The sequence below is a fragment of the Apaloderma vittatum genome, unplaced genomic scaffold (assembly GCF_000703405.1).
Source record: "Apaloderma vittatum isolate BGI_N311 unplaced genomic scaffold, ASM70340v1 scaffold42213, whole genome shotgun sequence".
NCBI lineage: Eukaryota > Metazoa > Chordata > Aves > Trogoniformes > Trogonidae > Apaloderma > Apaloderma vittatum.
The window spans coordinates 1-17,365 of NW_009709461.1; the positions used below are offsets into that span (position 1 = coordinate 1).

The 17,365-nt window shown below is 41.9% G+C and overlaps 1 protein-coding gene and 1 non-coding gene across 2 annotated transcripts; one reads left to right on the forward strand and one right to left on the reverse strand.

Annotated features, from left to right (window-relative positions):
• The first annotated feature begins 221 nt into the window (after positions 1-221).
• TRNAK-CUU lies at positions 222-294 on the forward strand. The gene has a single exon. It is a non-coding gene; the product is annotated as a tRNA-Lys (tRNA).
• A 4,509-nt stretch (positions 295-4,803) lies between these two features.
• On the reverse strand, positions 4,804-15,163 carry ACTR10 (actin-related protein 10 homolog (S. cerevisiae)). The gene is made up of 12 exons (XM_009866920.1): positions 15,062-15,163; positions 14,448-14,530; positions 13,385-13,493; positions 11,630-11,737; positions 11,202-11,269; positions 10,826-10,905; positions 10,360-10,395; positions 8,784-8,863; positions 8,619-8,692; positions 8,136-8,217; positions 6,280-6,481; positions 4,804-5,114 (listed from the first exon to the last, which is right to left on the reverse strand). Exons 1-12 carry the CDS (start codon positions 15,161-15,163, stop codon positions 4,933-4,935), a joined length of 1,206 nt encoding a protein of 401 aa, XP_009865222.1. The 3' UTR covers positions 4,804-4,932.
• Positions 15,164-17,365: the final 2,202 nt, after the last annotated feature.

The following is a 17,365-nucleotide window of genomic DNA, read 5'->3' on the forward strand; positions in this document are numbered from 1 at the left end:
CGGCGCGCGCAGGCACAGCCGGACGGAGCCCCCCTCCCGCCCGGCCTCACTCACGCTCCCGACGGCCCAACAACACGCGCTCCCATTGGTTCGCGCATCCGCCAACCCAGAGAGGGGAGCAAGACCCTGCGCCTCTCGGGGCGGGGCCACGGCCGAGCGTGCGGCCGCTGACGTCAGCATGTCCCATAGTGAAGAGCATGTGGTGAGAGCCTGCTGTCAGTGCCCGGCTAGCTCAGTCGGTAGAGCATGGGACTCTTAATCCCAGGGTCGTGGGTTCGAGCCCCACGTTGGGCGGATAAACTTTTCGTCAATTTCGCTGTCGACGGATAAACGTTGTCTCAGCACCGTCCACCTCAGGCAGCCGGAGGAAATACATTCCCAAGCTCCGGAAGGTCTGGTGGGTCTCCCGAAGCAAATGTCCACGGGGCAGCTACAGCCACAACTATTTGAGCAGTTACTCTAAAACACTGCATTGCTGAAAACAGAAAAACATACACTGTTTTTAAATGATCCAGAGGAGGGAACGGAATGTACATTACTAAAGTAGGAGGAGGTGTGGAATCCCTTGAGGGTAGAGTGGCCTTACCTGGAGAGCTGGGCAGTCACCACTTGTATATTTAACATGAACGAGCACAGGATTCGCCACCTGGGACAGGGTAATCCTCATACAGACAACCTGGGGAAGGAGAGGCTGGAAAGCAACCCCACGGACAGAGAGCGAGTTGAGTTAACAGTGTGTCTGGGCAGACCAGAGAACCAACCCTGCCCAGGCTGCATCAAGCGTGGCACAGCAAGACGGCCAACGGAGGTGGCTGTCCCACCTTGTGCTGCACTGGCATGGCCCCACCTCAAATTCTGGGTGCAGCTTTGGGCTCCTCAGTATCAGGACATCAAACAATTAGAATGTGTCCAGAGGAGGGCAACCAGGACGGTGAAAGGCCTCGAAGGCAAGACTTAAGAGGAGTAGCTGAGGTCACTTGGCTTGTTCAGCTTGGAGAAGCCTGAAGGGTGACCTCATCACGGAGAGGTGACCTCATCACAGCCTACAGCTTCTGCGAGGGAGGCAGCAGAAGGCAAGGTGCTGATCTCCTTCTTCTGGTAACCAGCAGGAAAAGCTTCTTCACCCAGAGGGTGGTAGGTCCCTAGAAGAGACTCCTCAAGAAGTGGTCATGGCATTAAACCTGTTCAATGAGCATCTGGATGACACTCTCAGTCATATGGTCTAGTTTTAAGTAACCCTGTGATCAGCAGGGAGCTGGACTCAATGATCCTTGTGGGTCCTTTTCATCTCAAGATATTCTGATTCTATGAAAGAGAAGATGAGGGAAATAAGATAAAGCCCTTCTCCCAGAGACCAGCTCTACCAGACGCAGCACGGACACCAGTCAGACTGCAACGGGCCCCGCTCACAAATATTCCAAAACAATCCTGTCAGCAGGACTCGTCTCAGTTGGAGCTGTTTGCACTTGGCTAACCCCAACCTTCAGGAACAGCATCCAGTCCAGAATCAGTAACTTCAGAGGAAAAACCTCCAGTTACAGCAGCAGTTTCTGTCCCTCACCATCCTTCCTGATAAAACACTTGAGCACACCGTGAGTTTGTCTGCACTGAGGATCCACGGGTCCCTGCCATGGCAGGGAAGGAAGAGCTACATTTAGGCTGGGAAAAAAAAATAAGCTAAATCCCTTTCTACATAGTAATGCTTCTAAGGTGTGATCTCTAAGGACTTTTCAGGGCTAGTTGTTCTGAAAAGCACATAATAGTCTTTCCTCACCCCTCTGATGAAGTAAGAATCCTATTTCTGTCTTTAATGGGTCATGGGACCCAGTAACACAGAAGCTAGCATTTCTGGTTGCGCAGTGTGAAGCAGCAGCTGATGAAGCTGTTCAGTGATGCAGAAACCCCACAGGAGAAGAGGAGAGTGGGCAGAATGAAGACAAGTTGGCAAAACATGCCAGGCTTGTTAAAGGTCCCAGAGTACACGCACACAGCAGTACAGAAATACCCCTGAAGAGGGAAGGGCTAAGAATATTCTGAATTTCCTCTGCTGCAGTTCAGGAAAATGACATCATTGCACCACCACGAACACAGGCACCGTAGGAGCTTAAACTCCTTTGGACATCCTTCCCAACAAGAACTACTTACGGACATGAGTAATCCCTCCCAGCTCCAGGGGAGCCATCGCGCCGATGGCAAACTCCTCTTTCAGGAACGAGCCGCAGGTAGGCTCTGGCTCAGGTCTTACCGAGACAAGACATGATCTGGGTCACAGAGCCGCAGCCCAATTATTCACATGATAAATGACAACAAGTGTCAGAGCATGAGTCCAAACGCTCCTTACCCAGCCCTAAGGCCAGCTCTCTGCGCTTTGCAATGCGATAGCATCTACTGAGCAAGGCTGTAACGGTGTCACAGACTGGGAACAAGTTAAGAGAAGCGATGTAGCAGGCTGGCTGCAAAAAAATCCAGTTTTATCGAGTTTGCTCTATTAAGCACACCTCCCGGACTTTCTGAAGTCACTCAGGAAGCTACCAGTATCACCAACCCTTACCAAAGGCTGCTCCAGAGGGCCCCAAATCCCTAAGTACTAGGCTCGATCGCTCCTGCCCTGTTGAGCCCTGCCAAGAGAACCAGACCTCATCCACATTTTCTTCCCAGAAGCGGCTGGATCCTCCAGTCTCCTGCTTGGTCCCCCAGGCCTTATCCCTTGGGAGAAGGGCTCTGGCAGGCAGCACAGCACAGCCGAGCAGCGTACCGCACTGCAGGGCCCGGGGGAAAGGACACTCCCGACTCACATGCCGCCCTGTAGACGTCAGGCTCACTGCAGGTGAGACAAAAAGGGCTTGGTATGGAGGAATAAATTAGATTGAAGGTCCTGAACACTCCAGAAATCAAGAGGAATGCTGGTTATTTGAGGAATCTGCCGGGGAACAAACATCCCAAAGGAAATGAAGCCATTAATCGTAGGCTTACAGAAGCAATCAAAGAAGAGAAGAACCCTAAGACGTAGAAGAATGTGAAATACCAGACAAAATGGGAACAGAGGTATCTGGCTAGAGCATTTAATCCGTTTTTCCAAGCCCAGACCTGTCAGTTAAAAACACACCACAGTACGTTTTGCAGAACCTGTTTCTGTGCCACAGCATACCATTCGCATCCTCAGGCTGCTGCAGAAAAGCTCTTCTCTGGCAACTGTGACTTGTTTGACCCAGAAACCCAGAAAGTGCTTGGATTGGAGACTCTCACATCATGCCCCATGCCCCATCATGCTCTGAAGACTTCAGAAATTATCTCCAAAAGACCAACCTCAGACTTTAAAACAGACAACCCCAGACTTTAAAACAACCATTAACAACTACTCACAGCTATGCCTGTCTTTCTTTTTCCTATACTTTCTGCCTAACAGTCACACAGGACATCCGCATAGGAAGCAGGCAATTTAAAAATCCACCTGCCAGCACCTGTAGAGTGAAATCATCTGTGTCAATACTCTCAGATCACTGCTACCAACCAGCAACTCTCACCTATGTCAGGCTCTAACACTTCAAGCAGCAACTCCTGGTTTTTGTGGTTTGTTGTTGGGTTTTTTTTTTTAATTGGAAAGCCACTAAGATAAAAAAGGAGTATCTCCTACCATGTGCCAGCTAACACCATACATTAAGGTAAAGTATGTATTGAACAGAATGACAAAATCGTGCAGAAGCTTACTTAAATGCTGTAGGACATCGCCTTGTGTTAAGTTTTACCATTAGAACGTTCCTTTGAATATACACTTAACTTCAAGAAAAGTGCTTCAGGAACCACAGTAGGTAGTTCGCAACGAGCATGGGGAAATTCGTCCCAAAAAAGCATGTTTGTGGCAACAAGAGTCCACCACTCCCACCGATTTAAATATGTCTCCTCAAATTTGAGATAAACAGTTACTCCTCAGAGTAGGATTTAAAGCTCACTTACCAACAGGAGCCACAGCTCCACGTGCAATATTAACTTCGCAGCAGGTTTATGGAAAGATAGAGCGAATCAGACAAGCCCAAAGCAACAGCAATAGCAGCTGCTTCCGTTAAGTGCATCCGCCTGTTTTCCCACAGGAGAGCTCCTTCCCCTTCAATATGTAAAGTTACAGCATCACTAAAAACCTGTTATCTGGCCAACAATTCCTAAATAGGGTGTTAATATCCAAACGTGCTTTAATTTTTTTCCCTTAAGCAATGAACTTTGTATTGCATTTTCATTTGCTACATATCGCTGCGGGACAATTAAGTTGAGTATTTCTGATGGAGAAAAGGCAGGCTGAGAAGTGACTTCTGAACCTGACATTTCAGTAAGAGATTCAAGATTTCCTCACACAGTTGAATTCTTTCCTGGAGGAGAGATACTGGGAGAGTTATTAGCTCAGCACTATTTGAGAATTAACAGGCAGAAGAGTTCTCTGCTAAAACTCCGTGTCCAGGGGAAATACTGCTCCAGCACCTCTGCTGAACAGCCCCAAATCATTTCATCACGTGTGATTCGAGGGTGGAATATTTTAATACAGGATTTGGCAGAAAAGCTTCCATAGATGTTTGCCACAGCAGCCTGTCCCTCATTCTTCCAAGCACATTTAAAAATCAAAGTATCTTAAAACAAATTCTCTCAACAACGTAATTTACTGTACAGATAAATAATAAACGACTTGGTGGGCTGCAACACGTGCCAGTAGAAAATTTCTTCAGAAGTGCACAAAACAGCATTAGTAGTTGCCAGAGTTAAGTTTTTATAGTATAAGTGGACACGGTTTTAAATAGTGTTAGTATCTACCACCACACTCCCCCAAAACATCCACATTGTCCATATTTCATAGTGTTACACACAAACTATTAAAAAACAAAAACACGCCAATGTATGTATATCTACTTGAAACAGATAGAGCATCCCTGTGCAGCATTTAGGGGCTTATTTCTCAGTAGAAAAAGCTCTCTTCATCAAGGGTGGGGGTGCTTTCCCAACATCAAACATCATTTCCAGCGGAGGATTATTCAGACAGCACCAGTCAGGTATGCGACCTGTCTGGCTGTAATATTCTTTGGACACAGACCGGCTTCCAAGTATGTCCTGAAGTGCTCCAAAAATGGCTCCTATGTTATTGGGGGAAAAAAAAAAGTTGCATTAATTTGATGTATTGAATTTATTTTTCTACTTCTTCCCACTAAGAATCTCAACTCTTCTTTTTCAGCTCCATCCCAGAAAATAGAAGGAACGAAAGGATGTAGCCACTTTCTTTTTCAGTAGCCCAGCTAATCTCAAATTGCTTTCACTGACGTCCCTTGAAAAATAACTGAAAACAAAGAATCCTCTAGTCCCTTCTGAGAACAAAATCGGCCTAGCTCACCTGCTTCTTACAACAAAACTGCCTAGAAATTTTGAATTTCAAGCACCTTGTGTTTCCTCTCCACAAACAGGGTGTCACACAACACCTGGAAGAAGTTGACACAGGCTGTGAGAAGACTCAGGCGGCAGCAGCTGCCTAGCACTGCTGGTGAAGAAAACTACGAGAGGACTTGAAAGCATACAAATCATTCTTGTCTGCTAATCCTAAAAGTAGACTCAGAAGATTTTAAAACTAAAATTTTATGAACGTTTGCATGTCAAAGCATATGGAAATAAGATCTATCTTTAACATTAGTTCCTCATACATACCAGATGGGCTCAGCTTATTAACTGATAGTTTAGAAAAGCTTGAGGTCTTATCTACCTCAGAACCTCAGAAGAGTTGCCCTTTTCTCCTGATAGCACCCAAAGCCCGTAGCTGAGCTGCTGTACATGTCACTGGTACTTGCACATAGCACAGGGAGTGCGCAGCCTCTGACCTCTCCATGGCTCACAGCTCCTCAGGCAGTAATTAAATTCGGGTTTGGTTTTTTTTGTTTTTTTTACTAAGCCGATCCTCCTACGTGCAGCACGTCTGTGCCCTGCCTGGTCACTTTACTGGTGCCACCACACGGCGGTAGCCGCACACTGCACTTGAGTCAGCACCTCAAATCTTCCACCTCTCTGCTTCAAACTGCTTTCGAGCAATTCGTTTAAAGGCCACCTGTCTAAAGGTCCCATGACCTGCAGTATCCTTCTGCCCTTCAGATGTCCCTGAGGGAGCTTTACTCTACACAACTTCTTCCAGGAAGAAGAGCTCCAGTGCAGCTTGACTTCAGTAGTTTACTCGATTTTTACTGCTACTGATTCCTCACAAAGCTCACTCGCAAGGTTTGTTTTGCACCTTTGCTTAACGGTTGTTTTCATTCTTACCTCCCAGCCAGGCCACACAGTTGGGTTTGGCAGGTGGGGTGTGAATTCTGAAGGTTTTAGTGGCAAGTACTTCTTTGTATTTCGGTTTCTCTACCAGGTATCTGATTTCAGCCATGAGCCTGTGAAGGAATCCCGGTAACATCGCGGTGCCACCAATCACCACCAAGTTCTCTGCCAGCTGCTTCCTGGTGTCTATGGGACACTAATGCAAACAGGAACAAAAAAAGAAAGCAAAACAGTTGCATCAACAAGCATTTGAAGGTCTTCTAGAAGTTCAGTCAAGTCTTTCTATGTACTTCAATTGCTGTTTTCTCATCTTTAGATGAAATGTAACCGATGTAATTTTTTCCCCAGGTTTCCCAAGAAAACCAGGCTTAAGAAACTGCCCAGTTGAGGCTTCTATGGGCACCCTGTGAGCCCCTGCAACGTCCTTCAGCTGAGACAGGCCAAGACAAGAGAGGGGAGAGTTACCAGTGCCAATAACTTCTGTGATTTCCAGTGCCAGAAAGGTGCAAAGCCTCAACAGTTTTCCCCCTCTGTGGGCACTATTTACAGAGGAGACTGACTCTCTAACTCCACTTGGGAGAAAGGTGCTACAGAAGTCTCAGTGGCAGAAAATATTTCTGCCAGAGCTTGCCTTAGGCATCAGATAAACCAACCAGAAGGCATAAGAAGACCAAGCTTTGTCAGTTCTGCCCCTCGCAAACAGATCTGTGCTATCCCTTTGGAAACAGAATTATCATTAAAAATCTACATTTATCACACAATTTTCACAAACTTCACTCACACAAAAAAAAAAAATCCTGATACCAAAATAAAAAAAAAATATATCATCACAACACCGAACGAAAGCGGGCAATTTATTCACACAATCCACCCACCTCTCGTCCCTTCACTACAATTACAAGAACATAAATTCTCCTTTGGAAAAAACTTCAGGCTGCTGTGGTCCTCTCGTCCAGAGGCATTAACTGGACGCTATTTAACACTTGTAAACTTAACTCTTGCCTTTCCTCTGGCCAAAGAGTGACACAAGGTAAATGCCCAGAAGTACAGAGACGAGGGGTTCAAGCACAGATCTTGTTAAATCATTTGTTTTCATAAGGAATTCTAACTGAAATGTTTGTCGTGTCATCCAAGCCTATGGCCCTCCAATAAATTATGTCTCAGCCAACTAATTTAAATGGCATCGGTAACTACAGGAAGTCAGCTTTAATTAACATACAAGCACCACCACATAATGAAAATTTCCATTTATAGTGGTTTTCTCATGCATTTTTAATTTCCTAAACGCAATAAGAAATGAAGCGTTTGTGTATGCCAAGAAATTTTTCCGCAACAAATCTAACACGCTGCCTGTAATAGAGACATCCAAACTAATTTTATTCTAACTTAGGTAAACTAGCAGCTTGCAGGACACAGTCTAACTCTGAGCAAAACTCCTTCAAAAAGATGAAACAGAGTACCTTTGTCATTTCAGTTTAAGCGGTGTAATTTCTTTAAGACAAAGTATTAGCTACTCCTTTGTCCTTACACGTTGTAGACCCTCACCTCCAAGTAAACACAAGCTGGGTTATTACTCCTGCTGAGGGGTCCACACTGTGTTTTTTGGAAAAACTCTCCTAGACACACTGCAGTATACACCAAAGAGCAAGAAAATAATCACAGAGTGGGTGACACACAGCGACTTGTCACCCCACAGGAATTCATCATGTGGCAGAACCCTAGGAGTTACGTGGTGCTCAACTTTTCCAGCTAACTGCAATCAGTAGGGTGCTGCTAGACAAGAGTCATTTATAACAGCAGGTTCTGTAAGGCTGGAGGCGTTCAACAAATGGTTTCTAATATAAAGATACCTGAATGAGTGAATCTAAGATCAAAGTGGCAACAGATGTCTCTTCATTATCCTGTTCAAACAGTATTTCGACAACGGAGTCTCTGTTGAAAAGACAATGAATGAGTGTTAATGAGAAGCAAGGCTATACTGTGAGCTAGCAGGAAGAGCAGAGCTGGAAACAACTATGGCCTTCCTGCTGGCAAAATGTCATCATCTCTACTTCTTCTGCCACTCCAACGGAGAGCAGACAATCAGTCACTTCACTAAACCTGTCTCAATACTTCATTTCTTCACATCTCTCTGCTCTCATCTTCAGCTGTGAGCTCTCTGGGGAAGCTGACACGTCAGGCTTGCACTGTGCCCAGCACAAAGCCTTCATTTGAGAGATATCAAAAGCACATGCAAGTGTTGCATTGAAATTCAATTTTACAAACATTCATGTGCTTTTAGAATTGAAAATATATCCTCCTGGAGATAAACACTCTGCTATGGTATTTCTCACCTGATGGGGCCAACTACGTGGAGAATCTTTTCTCCGTCTAAAGGATAGTCCACGTCTGGAGGTGGTGAAGGACGCTTCAAATAAAAATATATGTGCATTATTTTAGAGGCCAAAAAAGGCTACAGCCACATCAGAAGACTAGTATAAGCTTCATTCTCCACTCACCTCAGCACTACCATCAATGTTGAACTTGGCTGCTTGGATTTTCAGACCACGTTGGAGATCACTCACAAAACAAGTGCGGACTTCATAAAAGAAAGGGGCAAAGATGAGAGTTTGTTGGATCCTTTCATCACCAACAAAACAGTCATTTTGTTTCATTTCGAGGAGAACACACACTTTAGGCCCTTGCTGGTCCCACACATTATCAAATAAACGTAAAGAAAAACAGTCTTTACACTTCAGCTGAGCTCAGACATGATCTAGACTGCAAGTTAAATGAAGTTGACACCAAAGCTAAGCTGAGACAGGCAAGATTTCTTCCTCAGACTAACGACATAAGATTTAAAGAGCAACGGACGTTCCTAATGGCACCTTTGGTTACCACAAGGCGCCAGGGGTTGTATTCTGCTGTCCAGCACTCCACTAGAGGATCTTGCACCACAGCTTTAAATGAGACACTGCTCATTTTTTTAAACAAGCTGTAATCATGCAGTGTTCTTCCTAGTGCAATTTTTCAGCACTCCAATAATGCCATTTATTTTTTTTACTTCAGGCAATACTGACAGAGGACAATTTCATTTGTATCCCAGCTGTTCGTGTTATTATGTACTTATTTATTCGTATTTGGCACAATTAGCATCTTCATCATAAATTTCTGCCACAAAGAATCGATCCTTCAATACACTGGCAATCATTATTTCAACACTATCATGTTATATCAGGTTTCAAAAGACTGCATAAAAGCTAGAACTGATCAGAAAATAGTGTTCAAGTCCAGGAATTAGAAAAGACACATCTGATAAAGCACCAGCTGCATTTAAGCCATTTTGCATTTGACCAGTGGATTTCTTCCTAATTTGGCCCAATCAATATATACTAGTTGCTATTTTCTACAATTATATAAGCATTTAGTTCTGCTGCACATGAAACATTGCACAGGAATTCATCCAAGTTCTGCCCGAAGATAGACTCTCTTTTTTCTGATATAAATGTCCTTGACTCATCTTGCCTACCTGCTTAACACATCAAAATGTCTTTTATACTCTTTTTTAATTGACTTTAAGGCAAACTGAGCCTTCCTAGTTAATTTATAAACTAAATTAACTTAAAATATTCTCTCATCGTGATGTTAGCATTGCTCAAATGCTGCATTCGCAATCAAAACCCATCTATGGTAACAGGTTTCAACATTAGAGCTGTCAGCTCTAAGTCCCATGTAAAGTCTACACCAAACACATTCTTGCAGCACAAACAAAATATCTGCAGTTAAAAAAAGAGCAGAACAAGGTTAAGCTGACCTGCCGATCACACCTGTAACACCCTTTCTGCACTAGTCTACCAGATATATCTACAGGTTCTGTCTTAAAAACACAGGCTAAACCTCAAAGAGGAATTCAACATGGTTTTCGGTTTTGCTTTCAAAGAGAAAGAACACTGCAAGTTCTTTCAGTAAGTAAGAAATATCACAAACAGACAAATTAAAATAAATTCCTAAACGTAAAGTACTGTGCACTTGTTATTATCATACTCTACTGCACGACAGAACAAATTTAGAATTTTATGACACAGAACATTTTACCTTTTATATCCTCTACTATGTCTTCTGGAACTGAGCCTGAAATAAAAAAAATCAACAACTCAGAACAAAGGCTTTTTCAGTAGGAAGAAAATGTAAGAATGAAACTAAATTTGAATTACACTTGGTTTCACTTTGACAGCAGCTGTTAAAGATTTCTAAGGAAGGAAGAATACTGAGCATAGAAATAAAAAGGTTGTTTTCACTCAGACAGAAAAATTCCTACAGAATTTTTATCTCAGCCTTCAGTCAAACTTGCTGTTAGGAGTGGCTCATCACAGAAATAATATACTTTTTAAACACCTTATCATAAAAATAATATATACTTGTTAAATACAGAGAAAGATATCATGGAAGTAGATCACATACGATGTGGTGAATCCTAAACTCCTTTTACTCACTGTTAGTATCAATTCACTTTCCCCAGTGCAAGTTCCCAGCACATAAAGCTACAGCAAACGGACCTTACCCATCACGGACGGAAGGCTCTGTCCTTTGGCTAATCCTGTATCAACTGTGCACTGCTCCAACAACTGATACTCCAGTTCCCTAAAACATTGCACATGAAGTTAGTTAAAGAGAGCTATTAACTCAAACTGATTCTCTGTATTATGTTTAAGTGACAGTATTAATTCACTTCAGTTAAATTCTTCTAAACTGAAGCAGATCTGATTTCCACAGCTTTTACTACATCAACAAAAGCCAGTGGTAACCTTAAAAATCAGCTGCTGTTACATCAACAGTTTTGATTTGAGTCATATTTGACAGAATCTCTTCATGTTAGTCAAAGATGAACTTTCACAAATAAATCGTGAATAACCTGGAATGCATAACTGTGAACTTACTTGTGGATAGCCTTTCCTCCCAGAGGAAGAGCACCCCAGCAGCTCAGAATTGGAATTCCCTCATATATCTACATGAAGATCAGGAAATTCTCGTTTTTTGTTGTGAGCTTTCAGCCTGCTGGAACTAAATGCTTTCCCTCCTCGACAATCTCTCTCATTAACTACTGGAAATGCTTCGTAATCATGTTTCTCCAAAACTGATTTCTCGTATATAAAGGCTGAATTTTTTAACAATCCATCCCAAGTTTCGAGGGAACATAGATTTAGCACCTCAGCTATGCAGAGATTTCCCGAGACGTGGTATCTTCCAGTCAAAAGCCGGACTGGCTGATCTGTTCTCATTACTTTTTAGCACGCCTGAAATCTATAAAAATACCATCTTGTCTTAACAGCCTTAAAAGCTTTGTTCGTGTATCAGCAAAGGATACAGGCAGCACCAAGCTCTCCGCATATCCACAGTCCAGCACCATGGCAGAATTGATCCCAAGCGTCAGGAGAGACATTAGATGACTCGGAGCAAACAGAACAGAAGGTACCTATGTGGAAACAAAACCAACAATTGACTGAAGGGAGGGAAAAAGAAACAAACCACCTGAAGCATTGATGCTTTCCCCAAAAATCATAGTAAAGGCAAAATCCAAACAACTGTTATCTTGAGGTAGGCATTTTTAATTTAGTTTTTATGGTAGTGTCATAACAAAAAAACCACAATAGGATTATAAATTGTCTTTGTCTTTTCTGTGGCACATACTACTTAATTCAGTAATAAAGAATCTTGGAATGGGTTTATAAGAAAAGCACATGCTAACTACAGAACTCATCTTAAGCTATAGATCATGTTTCTTATTGTCACAGAAAAGAAATTGAACAAACTAAACCACAGCTACTTGATATGTTGTATAAAAACTTGAAGATGAGAACAAAGGTGCCAGAAAACCCATAAAAGTACGCCTTGTGACAACCCAGTGTTGCACACAACCTCACAGAAGAGGCTGTTTAGAACACTCTCCCCAAAGCAATGTGTAAGTTCCAAGTCAAAATTACGCAAGAATTACTTCCTTCTCCCAGAATTCCACAAATCACATTTCCTAGATAGTGACAGTTCCTTTAATGAAATACTTAGAAGTGGGAATTAAATGAGCAATCTCAGTATATCCTGCACTTAAGGGTAACATTACTGATACTCAGCCCAGAAGCACAAGTTATAATACTGACCCTGTATTAACATGCCACTCTTATTCTTTGTACCAAATGGAAATATACTAGTCAGAGAAAATTAACCTCACATCAGTATTAACCGGCTTAACAAGTTACAAAGTCTCCTCATCAGAATACAACTTTCCAAGTGACAAGTCATTTTCAACAACCAATTTTGCACGGGAGTACTTTGTCTGAGACTTTTTTTTTCCTCCTGTAAGGTGATTACAGAAAAAAATATTTCAATCACTCAAATCTTTCAGCAATTTCAAGTCATCCAAAAATTTCATCAGCAGTAGGAAAGAATTACGCAGAAGTTGAAGACGAGCTAGTAAACTGTGCTGTGGAAGCCCAGGGAAGAAGTACTGCAGACACATTAGTTTCACCACTTTTTCATATTAGAGTCTAAACCTTTGCTCCATCTGAACTGCAGAAGTATGGATTCACCTTCCAAAACATTCTTCTGTTACAACCAAGCAAGAATTAGGTTCTGACTTTTCTTCAAAAAGACTGATTAAGCAGAGGAGGTAGTAAATTTCAGGTAAGCTCTTATCTAAATGAGTACTGTCAAGATAGTGACTCTGGTAGAAGTCATGAGATTTGCTGACAGAGCACTAACAAGTGCTTAAATATAAATTCCAGCTTCAGCAGAGCTCAGTGGGGATTATTGGATCCGTCTGGAACAGTGTGATGTGAGTTGTATTTCTGTATAAGCCAGAGAAACCTTTCAGGTTCTTGCCAATAGCTCCTGTCTTGTGGCCTCAGGTAGAGTCAGAACAGAACAAAAACAGCTTTTACTTCAATTTCCAAGCCCTGCTTCCCCAGATGACCATCAGCCTTTTTTTAATCCCCCATCCTCTTTATGCCTCTCTCATTCTTTTGGCATTATTTTCATTTCTTTGTCCCTATCTGGTACAAATTGTAAGTAACATTTCTACCAGCAAGTGCTATGCTGAGCAAATAGAGCAGTTATGTAAAACATGTACCTCAAAATGCTTGAAAAGAACTCTTGTGAGCGTGTCTCTGAAGTGTGAAGGACACAAGACAGATTCTATGATCACAACACGACGGTCTCTGGGATTCACCAGCAGATGTCTAAAAAAGGTAAGATGTGTAACACAAAACTGGTAAGTTCAAGCACATGTTATGCGACCTACCTTATTTTCATATTCCACTCTCCTCAAAAATCCTAAATATTTGCATTTAGATAGCATTTTCCACAGCAGATCTCAAAGTCTTTTTAAAAAAACCCACAATCAACCAATCCAATAATTTCCCCGAAAAGACATCTACTGAGTTACAGAAAAGAAGTTATACAGCTATCTGCCCACAGCTGTCCTTCTGAATACCCATTATGTATTTCTAAATCAATATAAAGAAATGCAAAAATAAGCATGCATAGTAGCCACTAAATTGTTGTCCACTGCCACACAGTGCATTCAGAAAAGAGGAAGAATGATGATACGGATGTCCTGATGATCCTCCAGTACTGGAGTATCCTGACGATCCACCCGTATTGTCATTTCTGGTTTCAGTAGAGGAGGACGGAATGGTCCTCATTTCAATTACAAAGCAATGATCAAGGACAAGAAAAAAACAACTAATCCACAAGTGATGATTTTTACCGTGTAAAAATAAAGATTGGAAGTAAAGAGAAGATACTAAATCCAACTTAGTCCACTGTCACATGGATTAGGGCTCTGCACCAATACAAGATGAGCTTCAGCCCTACACAAGTCAGGGTAACTTCTTAAGTAATGATTTTCCCCTATCGAACTCTTTTTAAGTGCCATAGTTAAAAGGCAACTCATCAAATACTTTTTATTCCCAGAGAGCAACTGATGCTGCAGGACATCAACTCTCTGTAACACAGCCTGAAACTCAGCACCACTGCATTTCTCCTGTAAGAATACACCTGCCTAGAAAAATCTTATTTCTCTTTTCTTATTCAGCTGGAGAGCAGCCTTCAGTCACACTTCTAACACTTCTCAATGTGCTCAGAAAAGAGCTGCAGAAGGCCTGAATAACTAATATCCAAGCATCTCTTACCTGAAATACAGCATATGAATAAATTCCTTCAGATATGAGTATAGCTCTTCTGTATTAATATTATACTGAACAACTTTGACAGGCTGTAAAGTAAAAATACCCACAGTCAGCTTAAATACTAGGCAGTTGTTATATATAAAGAAACATATACATGACATAGACATTATAAAATACAGTGATATATCTGAACATATATAATCTGATATACACAAAGAAATACTCTGATTTGCTCTATGTCCTTAACAATGCATCTCATAAACTCACCCCATAACTAAACTTCAGAGTTCACTCATCCTAGTTTGTCGTACTGGTAACTTATCTCAAACATTAGTTTTCCAAAGCTGCCATCCTCTACTAAAAGAAAAAACCAGCACAGCTAAGCAAAGAAACTTCTCAATAAATGCCCCAAACATCAGGTGTAGGAGTGATCAGTACCAATGAACATCAGCACTGGTATCACACTTATTCATATCTAGTTACTGTCTTTTAAAAGCAGCAGTTACAAGATAAAGAAATATAGCTTATGCTGGATAGAAAACATATCTGCAAATTCCTTCTATACCACAACATAGCAAATACTGTAAAGGTAAAGCACTTATGGTACAATAGTTTACCTTTGCGACATCAGGTTTCTTTATTTCACTAGGAATAATGCATCTCGGTCCTGTTTCTCCTGCAAAACCACACCTAAAAGAAAACGTGGAAAAACTTATCATTTGAGATCACTATTTAACATACTAGGCCTAGGGGTCATCACAGAGTAATTAATTAGGGATATTTCTGTGACTGCAGAGAGGTGTTTTGCAGATAGCTCTTCTATCTGGTCTCTCTGATGAGAAAAACATAAATAAATCTGGATTTTCTTACTGAATCCCTCTCAGCTGCATTAAACAAACCAAACTCTGGCATGCCTCTTACTTCCCACTGAGTACAGTTTTCTGTTTATAATCATCCACCTGCAATCTTCCCTGTTGCCTATTACATTTCTAAAGTAACACCTTTCTGTACCCTCCACACAGGCCCACATTTTTCACTGAAGTGCTCAGTAAACACAGGCAAGACTGTTTCCTCTTTAAATCTTCATTTTCTGTGTTGTTTATTTAGGAGGGGGAAAAAAAAAAAGACAGAGACATGATAATAATAATTTAGGTCTTGTGGCCTATTTCACAGCTGACCAGCACCATTCCATTGACTTTTTCTTCTTATTTCCAGCTCTCAAATGTTTTTGCTTCACAAGCACTGTGGGTGACTTAAGGTATTACTGCCTCCAGATGACTGGTTACTACTCCAGGCCTCCCTGAGAACAATAGGGCTCTGCATTCGACTTAGATGCAACATAATAAAATTAGTAGCAACCCAACCTCAAACTTTTTGGAAACCCATCTGGGTTTCATAAAGTGATTGCACCTTAAAAGATGCAAGAACCATGGACCTAATTAAATTAGTTTTCCAAAGCTGCCATCCTCTACTACAATTAAAAACGAGCACAGCTAAGCAAAGAAACTGCTCAATAAATGCCCCAAACATCAGCTGCAGGAGTGATCAGTACCAATGAACATCAGCACTGGTATCACACTTACTCATATCTAGTTACTATCTTTTAAAAGCAGCAGTTACAAGATAAGGAAATTTAGCTTATGATGGATAGAAAACATATCTGCCAACTCCTTCTCTACCAAACATAGCAAACATTGTAAAGGTAAAGCACTTAACGCACACTAGTTACCCAATTAATAATTAAGGCTAATTAAAAACAAAAATTCAAGATTCAATTTTAAGAAAATTTATGCTTGACATCTGTTTCACCACTGCCACTCCCATTAAGTATAAACCTCAGAAGAAAACTATGGTAGAAAACAGTAGTAGAAAGCTATAAAGCTGCTGGGCTTTGGGTACTTTTAATGCAAAAGGTCGATTAATACCTTACTTTGGGATTTGGCAACTATCAAGGTGTTTCTTCAGATCATTTTTGAGGAAAAAAAAACAAAAACACACCATAAAACACACGTAATTCAGAATTTATTTCTTTTGTCTCCCAATGACCTGGGCGGTCCCAGCGCATACACGCAGCTGTCCTGGCCTGCCATCCTGACAACTTTAGAAATTCTATTTAATTTCAGCCTGATCTAGGAAAGGACAGATGCTTCTCATGTCATGAAGTTGCTGTCTCTTCTACAAGAATGAAGGCTGGAAAGAGACCCTAAAAACAGACTATTCAAGGGAAATGCCTTTCCGTGGGAGCATTTAGTTACATGAATCACCCCCATGGGATAAATCCTCATGAGCGCCCCAAATTTTGGAAAAACCTGTGACTGGCAACACACCGTGAATCCATAAAAAGTCACTTGTGGAAGCTCTCGTTTCCATCCACGAAAGCTTTGTTAAATCCCCCCTGTAATCACACTGCAGTGATTTCCAGGTAATGAAGTACATGTCGACGGTAAAAAAAAACCCCACAAAACAACAGAAAAGCAAGTTTCACAGAAGTACAAACCCCAAATCAACAACTCCCGCCTCTCTGGAGAAGTGGAGACATCCTCAGGGCTTCAAGCGGGTGAACACAGCCCAGAAGGCTCAGCACACGCTTTCAGAGCTGCTTTGCCTGCAATGGAGTATTGATTTTTCTATGCATAAACCGCCTCTCCAAACAGGCCGCTGGATCCCAGGGAGCATTTCCGATGTATTTTAACCCCGCACTGGTTGAAGAACTCCTTTTCCCTGAGTACCTGGACACAGGATGGGGGTTTCTAACACAACGGGCTGTTTCTGGCCCACGACATAACTCCCTAAATACCGAGCGTTTCTCCTTCCACCTGCAGTTACGCCCTTATTTTAATTGAAAACACAACGCGGTGGCTCTCGGCACACCACTCCAGAAAGCAGATGAGACGAAAAAAACAAAACAAAACCACATAAAA